The sequence below is a fragment of the Oryzias latipes genome, chromosome 17 (assembly GCF_053564925.1).
Source record: "Oryzias latipes strain Hd-rR chromosome 17, Olatipes_Hd-rR_3.1".
NCBI classification, from domain to species: domain Eukaryota; kingdom Metazoa; phylum Chordata; class Actinopteri; order Beloniformes; family Adrianichthyidae; genus Oryzias; species Oryzias latipes.
Window position 1 is genome coordinate 19,211,360 of NC_136253.1, and position 18,552 is coordinate 19,229,911.

At 39.3% G+C, this 18,552-nt stretch overlaps 1 protein-coding gene across 4 annotated transcripts; it reads right to left on the reverse strand.

Annotated features, from left to right (window-relative positions):
* Positions 1-63: 63 nt before the first annotated feature.
* LOC101170217 (abl interactor 1) lies at positions 64-18,552 on the reverse strand. Of its 4 annotated transcripts, XM_011486418.4 has the most exons (11): positions 18,165-18,552; positions 14,822-14,989; positions 10,822-10,998; positions 7,577-7,591; positions 6,875-6,978; positions 5,655-5,795; positions 5,364-5,464; positions 4,986-5,201; positions 3,749-3,838; positions 2,112-2,297; positions 64-2,000 (listed from the first exon to the last, which is right to left on the reverse strand). In XM_011486418.4, exons 1-11 carry the CDS (start codon positions 18,279-18,281, stop codon positions 1,825-1,827), a joined length of 1,491 nt encoding a protein of 496 aa, XP_011484720.1. In that variant the 5' UTR covers positions 18,282-18,552; the 3' UTR covers positions 64-1,824. The 4 variants fall into 4 exon arrangements, with proteins under 4 accessions (XP_011484720.1, XP_011484721.1, XP_011484722.1 ...); XM_011486419.4 differs by lacking the exon at positions 7,577-7,591 and having other exon boundaries at positions 18,165-18,543; XM_011486420.4 differs by lacking the exon at positions 3,749-3,838 and having other exon boundaries at positions 18,165-18,543.

Below are 18,552 nucleotides of genomic sequence, written 5' to 3' on the forward strand. Positions count from 1 at the left end.
ATGTAGAAACACATGGTCTTTTGTTTGATAAAAATGGCCTCAACAAAAAACACTGTTCATCCGTGTGCTTCAAGGAGCTTTTTATTACAAAAAGACTGTACATAAATGTAACTGACCACAATCTATATACATAGGACACACATCAGATTCTGTTCCCATGAATATTTCAGTTTTTTTTTTCCTTTTTATTCCACATTTGATCAGAAGAAAACACATCTGAAGAAGGCGCCTTCTCCCACGATGCCCTCAAACGTTTTAGTGGTGAACGTTAGAAATCTCCCACACGCCAGTGATCGTCTTGTCATTTTTTTTTTTTATGGATAGAAAAAACAAAAAAAAATCAAAACTATAAATAAATCCTTCACATACAAACTGCTAGCAAACATTCCTCAGCAGTCTTGGACATAAGAAGTCAAATGCAATGCTAGAAATAGATCAGTTAGAAAAAGTTGATTTTTCACCAAAAAATGACCTCATGATGGTAAAAAATACGATCATAAATGAGATGCAGTTCACTGTAATGACACTTGAATACTTTCCTGCTTAAAGGCTCAATGAATGCTGCCTTTTCTTTTTTTTTTTACATCTAAAACCAGAAAATGTTACCTTTACATCCATTTTCCATGAAATGTTCATTGGAGGATATGTATTCCAAACGTACACTATGAGGACAGGCATTGACTTAGGTGGTTTTGTTTGCACCACGAAACACCATGGAAGGGCAGTCTTCATTGTTTCATTCCCTCGCTGTGGGCAGCAGAAGTCATTCGTGTGCAGGACAAGCTGCCACGCACAGAAACTGCAGAACATTACTGCTGAGTCGCTGACATTCACTACAAAAACAGGTTTGATGAAGCGAGTTTACAATCAGATGAGCTGGATGTAAGGAAACTAAAGTTCTTGGTAGTTTTTGAGGTTGTTTGGGTTGGTAACTGTGGTCACTGAGCACCAATGGAGAAGCACCACACTGGCAACCATGCAAAGAATAGGAAAAAGGGAAAAAAAACAACTCAATTTAGCTATACTACAACCAAAACCGTGAAGCTATGACGTAAATACAAGCTTGTTAGTTTGCATGGAGCTGTGCAACAGCGTCACTGACTGCAGTGGCAACAGTTCAAGGATTCATCTGTGGCTTATCATAAAAAATAAATGCCTTTACACAATACTTTTGCCCAAATACAGGTGAAAATGACAGTAGAAGCATCCGACCTTGGCACCACTTCCACTGAGCGATGGAAACACTGTTGATACACACTGATAAATGCACTGACAGTTGGTCACATTACAGTTTATATACATTTTCACTATGTCCTCTTTTTGTTGTTGTTGTAAATTCTGTGTGAACGCTCACCCTTTTAGACGCTGTGGGTACGCTTTTTCTTTGGAGCATCCGGACATGAAAAGTTGTGTTTTCTTTTCCTCTTTTTAACTCTTAGAATCTTTTCGGGAGGAGGATGGTCAGATGATCTAAGGTGTTTGTAAAAAGAAGGAGCATTTTATCACAAGAATGCTACACAAAATCCTGGATTTAGGTCAATACGACGGAGCTTTACATTAAGATCCACAATGGTTCATTTTTTCTTTTCTTTTGGTGAGACAAAAGAACCCCACATGCTTCGAAAGAGGATATAGCGCTCGAAAGGTTTGTCCTACGTACGTCCTCTATTTTGTTTCCAGTGTAAACAAGCAGACCCCAAACTTTCAAAAGTGCAACGCTCACTCAAAGCGTCACCGCAACACTTGGTTCATAACAGCTGCACACAACTGTACATCTTCATCTCTGGGGGCCACAAATCGTACGATTAGGTCTTTTTTGTCTTCTTAATCGGCATAGTGCATGATTGATTCGACGTAGTTTCCAGGAAAAAGTCCAGTGACGCCGTTGCAGACGCCTTCAAACCAGCCGTCGTCGTTCTTTTTGATGATGTAAATGATGGCGCCTTCCATAAAGGACAGCTCGTCCTCCTTATCCTTTGTGTAATCATAAATGGCCACAACTGAAAAGCCAAGAAAAGAAAAGGCATTCATTTTAGTTTAAATCAAAATGACTTGTTTCATATATGCTTATTTTACAATTATAATCATTAGAAGCCCCCTGTGGGCCTGACCTTTCTCTAAATAGACCTTGGGGGCCCAGTGGGGGTCTCCATCGGCATAAGGATCACTGTAGTGAACCACAGCAGCGTCTTCCTCCTCATAGTCTACAGGTGGAGGAGGTGGAGGTGGGGCAGGATCCTCAAACACACCCACGTCCTCTGGGGGAGGTGGAGGGGGCGGCGCTGGGCTGTCTGTTACTGCACCACAAAAGAAAAAATAGATTTAGATTAAATCAGTTTATGTGACTATTGGGTTAATAGCATAAACTTTAAATCAATGAAAGTACAAACAAACAAAACAAAAAAAAAACTTCCACTGACTAACATCTTGAAGCTCAAAGCTTGTTGTAATTTAAACTCACCAGAAGTTAACTGAGCCGTTCTGAAGAATTTATGATAAATTGATGCATCTAAAGTCAATGACACCACAAACCCAGCCAGAGAATATCCCACTTTTTTCTATTGTATTCTCAGCACACGTCAAGTGTGGATTAGCGTGGGTTTTAGGATCAAATCTGACATTTGTTTTAGCCCAATTCTCCAACAAAGCAGCCCTACACCCATAACTCCCCATCTTGCTTTTCCAGGTATTCATAAGCACAGCTTTGCTTTAAAAAGGTAGCCAAACATGAAGCTGATGGAAATGAATGCACCTTTTTAACTAATCTGCTTCCTTTGTTTCTAACTGGTCTTTGTTATGATAACTTGTTACCATTCTCACTTTAATTTAAGCTTGGTTAGTTTCTAAATGTCACAATAAATCAGTTTTAGACAAATGTTGCTTTTTGTAGAACAGCTTCTTTCTTTTCCCTGTTCAAAGAATCAAAGCAGCTCCTTTTTAATCCCTGACGCGAATGTTGAAAAATGTATCCTGTGTGCCGCAGATGGCTCAAAAGCACAGCGGTTAAAAAAATAATGTAAAAAATAAAGTTTCATTTGAATATTTCTAGTTTATATGTTCTTGTTATGAAAAAGGGCTCCTTGCCAGCAAAGCTCTTTGGTACATTGAGCAGAGTCTTTGACAAGTCCAAGAAAAGCGAAGCTGCATTTAGATCACAGGAAGTTGTTCTCCTACCCCCCCCCCACTGATTTAGTGTCGAAAGAGCTGAATCCCAGACTTTTCTCAGATTTGAGCTCCAGGATGACGATCTGTCCAGAGCAGCTGCAACAATCATTTGCCTGAACTGCTTCGTACCCTAAAGTTATGTCAAAATGAAAAGAAAAAACAAATCCTGGTCTGAGATCATCTTTGAGTTCAGCTAATTAAGTATTTCTGCAGGCTGTCCATTAAAATGTACATTTAGGTCACATCTTTTCTGACAGGCTGTTGGTGGATCAGGAAAAGCCATCAGGTCTTTTTTTTCCCCCCCTCTCTTCAGTGGGCAAACCGTACAGGATGAAGGCTTTCAATGATCCGTCGCCATGGCAACACGGAGACCTCTGATGGTCTCTTCCACCTCAACCCCGTCTGCTGTGCGATGAAAGCATTTTAAGCGTAGCTGAGTGAAGCAAGCCACGAGAGGAGAGTGTGAGGCAGCGGGTTGTCTGAGGAAAGGTGTGTTCGGGTCACACCTGTGTGCTAAATGTTTTCAAATGGACAAAGGATTTTTTTTCTTTCATATAGCACCGCTGTGACGCTTTTTACTTACTGCTCTCCTGCATTCTGGCCACAAAGCCAGTCAGAGGGATCTGAGGGGTCAGCTGGACCACAGGAGGAGGAGGTGGAGGAGCCACAGACACTAGAGCAGCCAGGCGAGGACAGAGGAGCAGAAACACAAAAGCCAGTGATGGGCAGGGAAGACGACAGGAACACAGAATCAGCAAAACAGAAAAACAAAAAGAACGAAAATAAGCTTTTGAGCATAAATGTGCAGAATTCACTTTCTACATTAGCAGCTATAACATTAGAAGCAAAGGCTATAGGAAGAACCGCAAAGCACTGCATAAAGCCAAAAATCCTACAATTGAAATGAGAATATTTGTAGAAACAAAAACAAAAAAAAGAATATGAAGCGTCTGTGTGTGGTCCTGGAAATCTCATCAAATGTCAACTTTTTTCAGTTACATCTTTCCCATCTTTTGAGGCTTTTAGCCGCTCTGTCCTAAAACATACGAGAAAAACGCAGACAAACAAAAACACAGCCGGCCTTCGTTCAAGACATGATGTCAGACTCCGCCGCAGCAGCTCCGGCATCATAAATCACACGTAATGGAAGGCCGTCGGCTATCTTCCTGGGCCGTCATGCCGTATCACTCAAGCCTGCCGTCACCTCTAAGCCTCATTCATCCACCGCTCCACACTGTGTAATCAGTCGGCTCCCTGGTCTAACAGGAAAAAAAAGGCTTCTGCTTCATCCACTCTGATTCCAAGAGTTGCTTTTAGTTCAGCAGAGCTACACCAGCTACAACGGCAGAGACTCGTGGCATGCTGATTGCCCCTCTCCTTTCTTCCTTTTCCACTTTGAGCCAGGGTGACTGTCCTTTAAAAGCCATTACACATAAATGCCCCCGAGTCACATCTGCCAAAATAAATTCTAATCTACTCGCAGCTTTTATGCACACGTCCTGGAACTCCAAAAGCCTGGCAGCTGATTGTGTTTTTCTGTCCCTTAATGCCCTCTCAGTTCAGCTTTCTTCTGCTAGTGGAGGAAACAAAACTCAATTAAAGGTGGTAGTTAATGAGAGAAACATCCTGTACAGCAAATCTAAGGTGTGACGACAACACCAGGCCTTTATTAATAATATTTATCACTTAGTTCTGAGAATGTCAAGCCACCTATGAACCTTTGACCCAACAGAGAGCACAAATTCACATCACCGGCACACTTTCTCTGGTTATTTTAATGAGGATTCTGAAAGCTCAATTGAGGTTTTTTTCATTCCTACCCGAGTTCTGTGAAAACGCTGGACCCCCGTTGATGTGCGGCTGCTGGGAGGAGACAGAGGGGGCTCGGCGGTAAGTGCCGGTGGCTGACACCATGGAGGCAGAGGAGGTCGTTGATGAGTTGTGACGGGAAATCTGACGGGAGATGGTGCCAAACTGGGACATTGGGATGGGGCCCAAGCCGGGGCCCTGAGGCACAGCAGCTGAGGATGTGACCACTGGTGGGAATGAAGGAAATGCTGTGATTAGAAGGGGACGGGGGGGTTGTAGTTCCTACTTGAGCTTAAAGAGCTGTCTTTGATCTAGACTCATTTGCACACTAATTGCATTGCTTAGAAAGCAGGTTGTGTCACGAATTGGAATGGAAGACTGGAGCTCACCTTGTCCCAAACTGGGAGGAGACGGGGTGGGAACTGCAAGAGGAATGCCGACTCCACTGCCACCACTGTTCTCCCTGCCGCCGCTCCCACCACTGCTGCCACTGCACACACAGCAGACAGTTTGACTGTCATCACAGGATGTGTGCGACAAACGTAATTACATGACAGCTTGACATGCTGTCATTACTTCCTCACTTCTCAGTCTGCTACAACAGCTTTCTTGTCACTGAGGCAACACATTCACACTCAGCAAAAAAAAAAAGGAGAGCTTAGGGGGTGACATGGTGACACCTGTGCGTCCTTGGCCTCTGGTTGAGCGAAGCAGTGCGTGCAGGGCTGTTCTGGTTGCCGAGTCTGGCTGGGCTCGTCATGTAGTCGTTAGGCACCACTGGAGGCTTAACAGGCTCCAGCGTCTTGTAGGGAGTGTTACGCCTAATTCAAACAAAGATAAAATGCAACACATGAATAAAATTGTTTTTGCTGAATATATAAAATGTTTTATCAGTCAGAGGGATCTAATTTTATAAGTGAGCTGTCTAATTTGTTACTTGTACAAATTTTATATCTTTTATGGTTCTCTAATACTAAACATATGGCGATATAGTTATAGTCTTAGTAAAAGCCCATGTTGAAGTTAAACCATTTTATTTCAATCTAAACAAAATCATTTATTCAAATATTTGAATTTTTTTAGAAAAAAGATCATATAGAATTAACAATTTTAACATGCATATTTTTATTAGAACAATATAATTCCTCACAATATTTTCATTTAATTTAAAGGGCCTATATCATGAAAAAAGTCAACATTGAGGTTTTAAGTATCACTATAGTCACTATAAACAACTAAAAACTCACACATTTCTCTAAAAACCTGTACTTAGAGGACCTCCCAATCCACAAAAACGAGTGGGTTCTCTCATTGTGACGTAGATCAGGGAAGAACAGCCCCTTCCAGGAAAAAGTCTGTGCTGCCAGCCCCGCCCCCAGGCTAACACATACACACTTTTTCCGCGGAGTTAGCAGTGAGCGGCAAAAAATGCTTTCCTATTATATGCAGAATATGCGCATCCACTTTTGCAAAAGTTTGGGTGTTGTTTGTTTTTGTGGGTGAAACGCAGACACACTGCCGAGGTCGGCTCTAGGATGATGTCATGAAATGGGCGGAACCCACAGGAGCGAAAAGCGGTGCCTCAGAGATCGAGTCCGTTTTACTTCCAGGTAGGAAAATAAACTGTGAAAATAACTCATATTTCATAAAAAATGTCTTCTTCAGTGTGCCAAGGGTAATAGATTATCTTATAAATGTATATAGTTTACGATGAATGGCTTAAGGAAAGTATGATATAGGCCCTTTAATACTAACTAATTTATTCTTTCCACGTACTTTTTCTCTACAAATCACAATTTTTGATCATTAGAAAAGTCCTTTCACGCAAAATCAATAAAGTCATCCTATAAGCGATCTTCTTGAGTTTAAACCAATACATTCCAAAGATTTAACTTCGTACCCAAGTGTGCCACGACCTGCCATTGGGGGGCTTGGTGGTTTCTGTGAGGGTGGGTTGGTTCTGGAAATGGTCCCCCCTCGCCCTGCTGCATTGTTCCCATGTTGCTGGTGAAGCACAAGAAAGAAAAACCATGAGTAATTCTAGAATCTGGTTTGGTGACGTTTGTGGAGACTCCCAACAAGCACCAAGTCTTTGGAGTCACTTAAAAAGTGCCTAAATGAGTAACTTGTGTTTTTGCCCCTTTTTATCATACAGCCATATGTTTATATGAAGTATGTTCAGACAATGAACAGGAAACATCAGACAGGAAGATCCGGCGAAGGAAAGGCTGGGGAGAATGAGGTAAGGCATGCAATACTGACATCCTGACCAAATAAAATAGAGTGTCACTCATTTACTGCTTTTTTTATTTGAAGTAACTATAATAATTCAAATCAGAAATTTGAACCTTACATGCATGAAAGAAATATAAAAAAATAAACAGATGGTAGCTCCTGATCTAAGTTTAAAACATTCTAAACAAAACATCATTTTAAGTCAAATTTATCTTTAATTCTCACTTGTGAAACTTGTATGGCAACATATTTGGTCTAATAAATTTTAGTAAGTGTTTTCAATTGTTGATAACCATCACAAACACAATGATGCTGTGACTGTAATCTGATCAACAAGAGCAGAAGAGGAAATACAGCCGTTTCTTACCTTGGCTTTGAGCCACTGAGTGCAACCAGGTAGACAGAAAAGAGAGAAAGAAGCAAGACTCACTGGTTAATGCTCATAAAAGAAAGACTGTTTTAATGGCAGAAGGTGTCAAATATTAATAACCAAATACATTTTAAGCATAAATATGGTCTCTGGTTAGCATATAAAGCTGGAAAGAGATCAATAAAGAAAACCTTAGCATGGGCATAAAAATCTTAAAGGACAGAGGGGTTTTCCTGAATGAAAGAAAATTGCATTGGTCTACATTTCCTGCAGGGTTGTCCAGTATGTCACCCGACTGTCTACTTTCAGACCTCAGATCTATATGCTTGCTAAAAAACGCTTTGACACAATTTGTAATGCGTAAGGCAAACTCTTGGTCAAAGGAGGTGAGGGTCAGTAACAGGAATGATGAAGAGTATATATCCAAAGCAGGTGAAGGATTTAACTTGAGTGAAGAAGCTCAGGGATAGAAACTTGCCATTGGCAGCACTTTTGATCTATGCTTTGATGTGAAGTGTGATCCTGGAACGAGCAGAGACTACTAAAAACTGGTGGTGGTCATACATAAAAGAGAAGAGGTCCTAAATAGGTGACGGCCAAGGTTAGTTGCATGAATCTGATGAGTATAGTGGCAGGAAACCCAAATATGGTGATCCTCCTGATAAAAAGCTAGGAGCGTGACAGAGACCCTTCTGAAGACTGGCATCAGATGATTCAGGTGGTGATAATGGAACTCAATGATTAAAAAAAAAGGCAGGGCTGAGGACAGAATGGGTAGGATTCATGACCGTTCCTTAGGACCATACCCCTCTCCGTCCACAATAATTGCAAACTCCAACCTCAGTGGCTCAACGGAAGAAGAGACCAGACAGTTTATAAGGGTGTCAAACTCATTTTCACCAAGGGCCACATCAGCATAGCGGCTGTCCTCAAAGGGCCAGATGTAACTTAGACATGTAACTAAATGTAATGGGAAAAAAATGTAACTACTCCTTACTTAGTGTTAAATAACTCATTATTTCTTTACTATAACTTTTTAAAGTGACAATTACAGTTGCATAGAAAACATGTTTGCTTGTTACTCTAGCATAAATCCTTTTACATTTGATTCTGTCAGGTTAGGTTATATGGACAGAGTTTAAGTCCTAATGTTTAGTTGCACAATCCCATATTTCAAGTCTGTTTCCCCCAAGATATGAATAAATACACACCAATTATTATTTATTTATTTTAAGAAATTAAAAACTTTTATGCCCACGGGCCACATAAAATGACATGGCGGGCCACATTTGGCACATGAGTTTGACACATGTGGTTTAGGCAGACCTACTATTGATGAAATGTAAGGGGGGGCCGCAGAGACTGGAGAAGACAAAGCCAACATTCTGTCACTTTTGCGATTGGGCAGAAATTGACGAAACTGAGTGCTAGCTGCCTGTGAGCATCCTGCAGAGGAAGGTCCTCCATGGAAGACTGCCCTCTGGCCTACCCTTAAACATGGGGAAAAGCACCTCCAGGAGTACACCTCTAGTAAGTGCAATGGCACCAAGTGAACTGTTTCCAGGCTAAATGAACCCAACAATGAAAACTGGGCCGAAGGAAGCAAGACATGATGCTCCTGGGATGACAAGGCAGTATCCATAGGTCACCTCGAACGCCAACAACCCAGTGACAGAGGATAGAAGCGAGTTTTGGACATATTCGCCCCCAGACGAACTGATGTGACCATGAAGAGGGATCCTGAGAGCACAGTCAACAAAGACTGGTCTCCAGGTACTAATTCAACCGCTCTAACCATCCGTCGGACTGGGTGGTGTTCACAGGCTGACAGAAATCCAAAGCAGGCAACAAAACTAAATCTATGTATATATGTTACACACAAACAAATGTACATAAATGTTTTTCTCCACTATGGCCACAGCTTACAGAATAAAAAAATCCATCTGATGGTACAGATGCAACTATTTAGAACTAGGTTCAAACTGACCTACTCCGGTCAATCACAGCAATGCTTATGAAGGTTATTGTAGTGAAACGAGGGAAAAGTATTCATTCCTGAACATGTGAATGTATTTTCCTCCCTCTCCTTGGGTTCATCCAGGCATGTAGAGGGTTGATGATCCTGCCCTAAATTCTCGAGAGAATCCACCACAAGTACCGTACAAAGAAATCAGGGTGTGGAGTGCTGATAAGCTCAAAATAATGTTTTTCCCCACAGACAGAATTTAAACGATGGGTAAATCTTGAAAAACAAAACAGCAGACATGCACAAACACATGCAGTCAATGCAGTTCATAATATGGTACATTTGTGTGCAGCAGTGAGAATCAAACCTATTGAATTATTCACCAATGTCTGCATGAAAGAAGGTCTTGGGGAGGTGAAATGTGATATGCATTTCTGCCTGCACTGATACGCACAAGTGCATATCTACAAACAACAATACATTTTTGCTACACAATACTTTGTCACGTTTAAAATGATCTGCATATTTAACCTTTGTGTTAAATTTTATTTTGATGTTCGTTCATGGCGAGAGAAAAAATACAAAAAAAACAGCACACTTTGTGTAATTTTGACTGATCTGAATCGATTTCTATAGAGATCCATCATCTCCCACATTCACGAATGGGGCTCGATTTGCATAGTGGGCCGAGCCAAATGTGTCTCAGTGCGAGCCAGCTCTCAAAAGAGGAGCCACTTGGTTTTGAATTTGAATCAGTGGATGTTTGAAAATCAGCAGACAGCCACAATCTCAACAGAGACAGACGCAAGGGGGGGTGCACATGCCAAATCCAATACACTACGCACACTCACAAGTACAAATGGCTCATGGAGAGTGAGAATAAAGAAAACAAAGCATGAGTCGGAAAAGGACTGAGATCTTTTTTTTTCACTCAGAGTGGATGTGATGGTGTGAGTACCACTTGGCAAAGATTTGTTCCTCACATTTAAACACACAAACACCATCCTGTTTCTGATGTTAGAGAGCACACAAACACAAAACCAGAGTCTTCAACGCTTTGTCAGTCACAACTGCTTTAATTCCCTCCCTAAAACGGAAACTTTTTATGTTCAACTATAATAAAACAACAGCTTTATGCAAGTTTAAAGTCAGAAAACAAAGTTTAACTTACTAAAATGATTAAATAACACATATTTGTAGAGTTAAAAACCAAACAAAAACTATAAATGAACCTGCCTATTAGAGAGTTTGTCTTTCTATATTAAAAAACTCTTACTTTGACACCGTGTCCCACATCATCCAGCAGGGTGTAGTCGATGGGCTTCCGGATGTAGCGCACCGGCCGCTCCATGTTTCCTGGGGCGATGATCTTGTGAGTGCGAGAAGTGTTCTTATTTGTGGTCAGGATGCCAATTTCTCGACGTGCTACTTTCTCCTTGTGAATGTCCACAGTCTGCAGGAGGGAAATTCAGAATTAGGCTACATTAGAGGGGGGAAAAAAGCTGTTTTATTTTACAAGCCTATCTTATTTCAATTTTATATTTAATCTATATTTATATATTTATTTAAAAAAAGTACATTTCGTATGCTTTTAGCTAAATGTCAGCATTAAATTTAATGAAAATATTGTGAGCTTTTATATTGTTTAATAAAAATAAACATGTTAACATAAAAAACTCCAAATTACCTTTTTTGTTCTACACTTTTTTTAAAATTTTAAATAAATCATGTTATTTAGATTGAATTAAAAAGTTTTAACTTCAATAAGGGGGTTTGCTAAAACTATATCTTTATATATTTAGTGTACAATAACAAAAAAAGATTTGCACAGACCACAACAAAAGGAACAAATTAAAGACACCTCACTTATGAAATTGTTAAATGTTTACCATCAAATATTAAATGTTTTTTCATCACTATATTATCTTCTTGAAATCTTCTTTTGTAAATTTAGCTCCAGTTTGCACAAAAACATTCTCGACTCCATGATTCCAAAATACAAGCAGCCTCTTTTTTTATTGAAGGCAGAACAATTATCTCAGGAAAGTAAAAGTCAGAATGAAAGGAGGTTTAGGAATTATCACAACTGCATAGATTCAGTTCACTTAAATAGAGAGAAAGTCATATCTTGCGGGTCCTGGGGGGCCTGAGGTTTCTGCCTGGGAAACCCTGCATTAATAAAGCAAATGTTTACATCTTCTGTTTTGCCGAGGCCAATTTCCCAAAGCTTGCCTTTGACCCCTCACATCAGGAATAATTGGAAATGCGATGACCTACATCTCCTCCGTGATTACAGTCATTATTGCTCACATCAGACACCCTGCAGAGGGACGGGCCCTCAATTTATGGATGATAAAGAAGAGTGCAAAGAGTGAGGAATGCTTAGCAGTGAAGGGTGTGAAAGAATGATCATTACAGCTGGGTTTAAACGTAAAACCCTCTACTAAAGTAGGAAGAAATAGAGGGCAGAAATGTGTGTGAAGAGATCTTTTGTCAGAAATTGGTACACGCTGCCACTCATCTCATCTATTTTTTTTTTTTTTTACTTCATCTTAAAAATATAAGGGTGTTTAAGAACCAAAGTGGACCTCTAGTTGCCTATCACACCCTCTGATGTGACGTGTGTCTGCTGGGAGAGAACTAACAACATATTGCAGTCTAGTGTGTTTTAAAGGAAGTGGCACACCCGGCTTTCAGCTGGCAAGGAAGAAGAGACGTCCCGCCTATTTCCTTCTAGTGATAAGGGAGAAATGAGGAACAGAGAAAGCGAGAGGAAGAAAAGAGAAGCTCAAAGAGGAAGTGACTTAGATAAACAGAAGAAGCAGAGAAATGAAAGAAATGTGGGGTCATCTGAAATAGAAATGGAGAAGGGAGGAAAAACAGGAAAGAAGACATTCACTACAGGAACTGTTTTTAATCTTAAAGCTATTTAAACTGTAACTTTCTAAGAAAAAACATCCAACAAAAATGAACAAAACAAATGTTTCTTCTTTGAGTTTCATATTATAAACTTTTTGTTTGAAATGATCTGCAAACCAAACGACATGTAAGAACTCCTACCTAATCAAAGAGTTGTGTCTGCCCTTCCTGATTTCTGTCATTGTTCCTGTCTGTTGTAATCTTTCCAGAAACAGAGATACAGATGTCTGCTGGGCCTCTGTGGGGAATTCCTGCCACTAAAGGCTCCTGATCATTTCTGCCGCCTTCGATCTATTCAGCTTCAGTCTGATAAGTCACGGCTTGTGTCTCAAAGTAATTGTTTTCTAAATAAACTTAGTGAATTGGAATACTACTGAGCAGAGGAACGGGTCATTAATAATCAACCCAATCATCTTTTGAACCCACAAAGCAGAACATTGCCAGGACATTACTGCACTTAAAAAGGTCTCTTCAATTAAAATGGAATCTTGATCAGCTTTACTAAGGTGATAAATAAAGAGTGTATACATAGCATAACACAAAGATCAAAGATTCCTATTCATTCAAAACGAATGGGAAGTACCCATATTTTCATTTTTAGTAATTCTAACAATTTTCAGAAGCTTTGCGTTGGCTGAAACTGGGAATCATATTTTCCGTTTCCTCAGGTGATGATTAAAAAAATCCTTTGAATTGATCCTTAGTTACAACATATAATAATAATGCATTAAATCCACTTGATGGGTTATTCTCTAATACAAATAGATACTGATATATCTATCTATCTATCTATCTATCTATCTATCTATCTATCTATCAATATATATATATAAATATAAAATGTAAATTACTTTTGCTGTCTGAAACGTTTTTTTTTCTTCCTTTTTTACGGAAACCGAAAAAAGTATGTACTATTGGATGATCTTGTTTGTCCATCAATTCAACTGAAGGTTATTTGGCATGAAGTATTACTGGATATCATCATCCGATCAGTGATGTCCCATAGCACCTACTTTTCAGTTTCTCATTGTGTTTTATTTTTTAACGTTTCAGTTTTTTTTCTTGAAATTACTTTTGTTTTCCAAAATGTTTTGTGATTTGTACTTCAGGGCCACCGTAAATTTGTTATGCTTTCATCATTAAATTAGGTGCAAAACCTGTAAAGAAATTAAACTTTCTTGAATAATTCCCCATAAATGTAAGCATTACCTGTGAACTAGATGCTTTTCATTTAAGATCCAAAGCCTTTTGGGATACATTAAATAGGGTTTAAACTGTTGTTGTTTGAGGATTAAATACATATCTTTTTCAAAGAAGCATTGTAAAGTGTTTGTTTAAAAGGAAGAATTTGTAATTCTAAATGTGGCCCGCCATGTCAATTAGATGAGTTGTGATCAAAAGTTCTGTAAAATGTAATCATAAAAACTTGATTCTTAGCATTCTTCTCCTTTTTTTTAACCAACTTTTATGCAGCAGAATAATATCAAAGCACTGCACCTAAAATAACTTTCTTACTTGCATATATTTTCTTTAGAATAGCAGAGTGAGACGACTGCAAAGATAAATCATTTTTAACAAACTAAAAGACATTCAGGATCTTGTGAAATTTGCTGCAAAGCATTAATCAATTCTACCTAAATACAAACATATCTTTTTTTTAATGTTTTTTTTTCCTCTCTCTCCATTTACCTAATTTAGCTTTCCATGTTTTATTTTAATGGAGCCACAAACTTGGAGGTATCAAATTGATGCTAGAATTATTGCTGATATTATCCCCAAGTGCTGAAGAACGCAGAAAATGGCAAAGAGGCCGTGTTGCGACACACACGCTTTCATTTTCAGAGCCGCAGCTGCTCACAAATCTGGCAGCAATGAACAGTGGGGCTGTGATTTAAAGCTGGCTGTCATTCTATGCTAACATGTTAGACTTCGAAGAACTTTCTCATCTTGGAGAATAACAAGAGTTAGGGTTTAGGGTCCATGAACACTAATGAGCACATACTCATTTGCCCATCTAGTTTTGTGAATTCCTTACATGCTGACCCCTCAGTCTGGAGCACAGCTCAGACACTTTGAAGGCTGCAACCAACTGGTGTCATCAATCACAAGTGACCATCCTCACACAATCGATAAAGTAGTTAAGCTGTTGCTCATTAAACTGTAACTATCCTCACTCCAATCTGCTGCGTACGGACTTCAGGAGAAGCTAAAAATGCAAATCAGGAGGCTGTGCTGCTTCATATCTGACAAGCTTAATAAAGCACAGAGTAAAGGGACGGGGCACTGAGTTGTACGGTGGCTTAGGAGAAAAAGAAGGCTAATCATGATAATAATGACATTTGGGCTGGGGTGTGTACCTGGGAGATGTGGTTGATGGAGGATTCCATGCGGCGCAGCTGCGAGGCCTGGATGTCCAGCAGCTGCAGCACATTGTTTGCTAAGGCATTGATTTGGTAGGCAACGCTGGCCAGAGACTGGGTGGTGTAGGCTTTGGTCTCTTCCAGGGCTTTCTTTTTGTCTTGAGCCTGGCAAAGGGAAAAGGAAAAAAAAAAGTTACAAAATTCAAGGGATGGATATGTGGGGGGGAATAAAACGACTAGCCAGTGAACAAGATGATTTAAAAGGAGAAATATCTAGAAGAATTGTTACTCTCTTTGTGCTGAAAGTGAAAGGACTGGTTTCTACAGAAATGAGTGACAAAATCAGCCCCCCTTTGCTGGAATTTTAAAGCAAATCCATGCTAAGCCCCTGACGAGAAGTGAAGAAAGAAATCTGCTGGTCTGTGAAGTAATAACACATGTCGGAACTGAAGAGCACAACTGTGAACACCTCAATTGTGGCAGCATGGGTCAGGTGCATGGTGGGAGTTAAGCCCTGAGAGCAGGTATGCCAGGACGTTATGTAAAATCCCAATTCTCTACCCGTCTGCACAAACCATCTGTTTCTAAATGCCTCTACGCAGTAATGGCACTGAATAGACATATTAATAGCCTGGAAACAAAGCACGGATAATGCTGCCATACAGAGAGGTCTTCCAACACGGAATTGCCAAGCTTTGTCATGGAAGCAACACGGAATTCTGTTTTCCTTCAAACTGTATTGTCTGGTTTAAATAAATAAAAGAAAAGGTCAAACAGAATAAAATGGAAACCTTTTTTATGTAGTTTATAGGGATATTTTATATACACAATTACAGGTTAAAATCCATCTTAGCTGTCACCCAGCAGTTTCACTGGTACAAAACCCTGACAACTTAAGAATAGCAGAAGTAAATAAATAAAAAATCAATCTGTAATAAAACAACACATACTCAAGTCTGTTTGAGAGAAAAAAAACATACCATTCACTGTTCAGATCTCAAACTTCAGAGACGCTATTTTTAGGAAAAGAGAGCCAAAAAAAGCTGAGCTCTACTTTCAAGTTTGCACATGACAGAAGTACCTGAGCTAATAATAAAAGCTGACTCTATCCTAACAGTTTGATGTTGCATTAGTATTTTCTTGTTGATGTCATTCTTTACTAAAAGATATTGAAAAGAGATTTTTAGCTAGGTGGAGTTTGCATCTTCTCCGGTTGCATAAGTGACTTTTCTGTTGACGACCCCACTTCCTCCCATGTGGTAAAAAAATGTACGTAAGATTGTTTTTGATCATTTAAAATTGGTCTAAGAAATAATCCCTTCTCAGCCAGTAATAGCACATAGGCCTCAAACACCCACACGGTTCTGAACAGGATGAAGTAAGTACAAAGAGTGGATCCTACTGCAATCTCTAAAGACATCATTATTTAGGACAGGTCAAATGTCTGCATCTTCGCTTTATAGGAATGAGTGTCAGCTTTAAAGATCTACAGTAAATGGATGAAAAGAACTTAAGCATTTGTGCTCATGATTAAAGAGAAATGGTATCTGAATTTGTTTTTTTCCTCTCAGGTCCTTTGATTTTTGTACAAACAATCCGTCAATCACACATATGACATTTAGTTTTTTATTTTATTTGTTGTAGCAACTCCAGGGAGGCTTTTTTTTTTCAAGCTCTGACTTTACACTAAATACCAAAGATTATACAATGTGGGTAAATTACTAAGTGGAATCCAATAATCATCAATAAAACTTAAAACACTTTGTTTTCAGTTTAGCAAAATCAAACAGTGAAAAAAAAAAAAAACGTGTAAATATTCACATTTTTGCAATTACAACTAACATGGGCATCTAGAGCTGCAATATTGGCTAAATGCAAATGCGATTGAATTTAGCAAAAGGAATAGGAAGCAAAAAGGAAAGTCCATCCGATAACTGCAACCTCTACTCACTAGCAAGTAGGAGTGCATTTGGGTCAGACATTAAGAGGATGCAGGGAGAACAGTATATCATGACGCTATTCTTTTTCTTTAATCCTAGCTGCTGCTGACGGGAAGTTTGAGTTATTTATTTACTATTTATGTGGAGTCAGCAGATTTTATGTAATAATTGAAAAGCTGCTCAGATGAGCAGCTAAATGTCTTCTAGATTAAAAATACTTTAAGAGATTTTTTAAGACCCTTTGAAATGTGAGCCTCTCCAATTGCAGAAAAATAAAATCTAATCAACATAAGGAAAGCACAGAACCTAACAATTATTGACCATGGATGCAGTGATATTTACCATTACCAGCATTTAAACTCTGGCTAAAATGATTCGACTTTAGTTTTAATAATTATTGTTCTGTAAATTGTTCATCTAATCTTTTTTTTTCCACTGAAGGAAAGTTCCTGATATTTGTCCCAGCATGCACCTCTATTTGACTCAGATCACTGAACCAACCAATTCATGCAAAAATAAAAAATAAAATAAAAAACATCTAATGTATGCATATTTATCATACACATGGGTGGATTAAAAATATAAAAATAATGATCATCCTGCTAGTAATGCACCCCTTCTGAAATATCATTATATTGTAGTTTGAGTGAAAGTAGAAAAACCACAAGTAAGCTGCAACCTCCCACCAACAAAAAGCCTTTGGTCAAACCTCATATCAGCTGCAATATTACTTTTGAAAGATATATAACAATATGTTTATGACATACTTCATAGTAAAATATATGAAATGACGGAATATTAACAATTATGTTTAAAATGATAGGAGCAAATAAATGAATAATTAATCCAATTCAGTCGATATTATAACAAACTTAAAAAAGACTGGAATTCTTTTGCTACATATATAGAGATAATTAATAAGTAACATATTGTGCAGTTTTTAAGAGTAAACAGTTGAGGTTAGGTTAGCATTTTCACCGATTTTTATGCTCATTATTGTTAGCCAGTCGTATGCCAAAAAAAAAGAAGCTTTAAAATGTCTACAATTTTTAAAAGAGAAACTGGGTCGACGTTTTCCTACACAGGTACCTCTAGTCTAGGAGAAAGCAGAGAGTGACAAACCTCTAGTCATGACAACGACACACCCTCTGAAGCCCCCCAGCCGCTTTCGGCACACAGAAAGCCTTCGTTTAACAAAAACCCATCGACGTGCAGCCATGCTCGACGAGCCGCGCGCTCTGTCAGCGAACCGGGAGAGGAGGCCACTCGTTGAAGCTAGCGGTTTGAGGGTGGCTTTCACCAAGACCAGCATTTCATTTCCCTGTGGTTTTCACTCTCGCACCACCACCACAAACACGACCCGCACACACGACATTCTGACTCAAAAATGCGTTTCTTACCTGAACATAATTGTTTTCACAGTATTCCGCTACCCGCGAAAGATTCTGGTAGCTTTCCACGAGCGCTCTTTTACCGGCAGGGATTTCCTCCTCTAATAACATTTGTAGCTCTGCCATCTTACATCCCTTTGCATTTCTCTCCTGCCCGTTTGTCTGTTTCTGTGAGAGGAGGCGGTGATGCTCTGCTGTTCTGATGAGAAAGGTACGGTGGCCGAGAGGTGCAAGACACGTTTACATTTAAGATACAACAACAACAAATCCCAGTACAAATGAACAAATACTGAACGCAAAACCAGGTGCAAACTACCAAATACCGCATAACAAAAGCAACCCTGTTACAAGTGATCAAATCCAGAAACACAACAACGAAAGCGGAGACACCGCTACT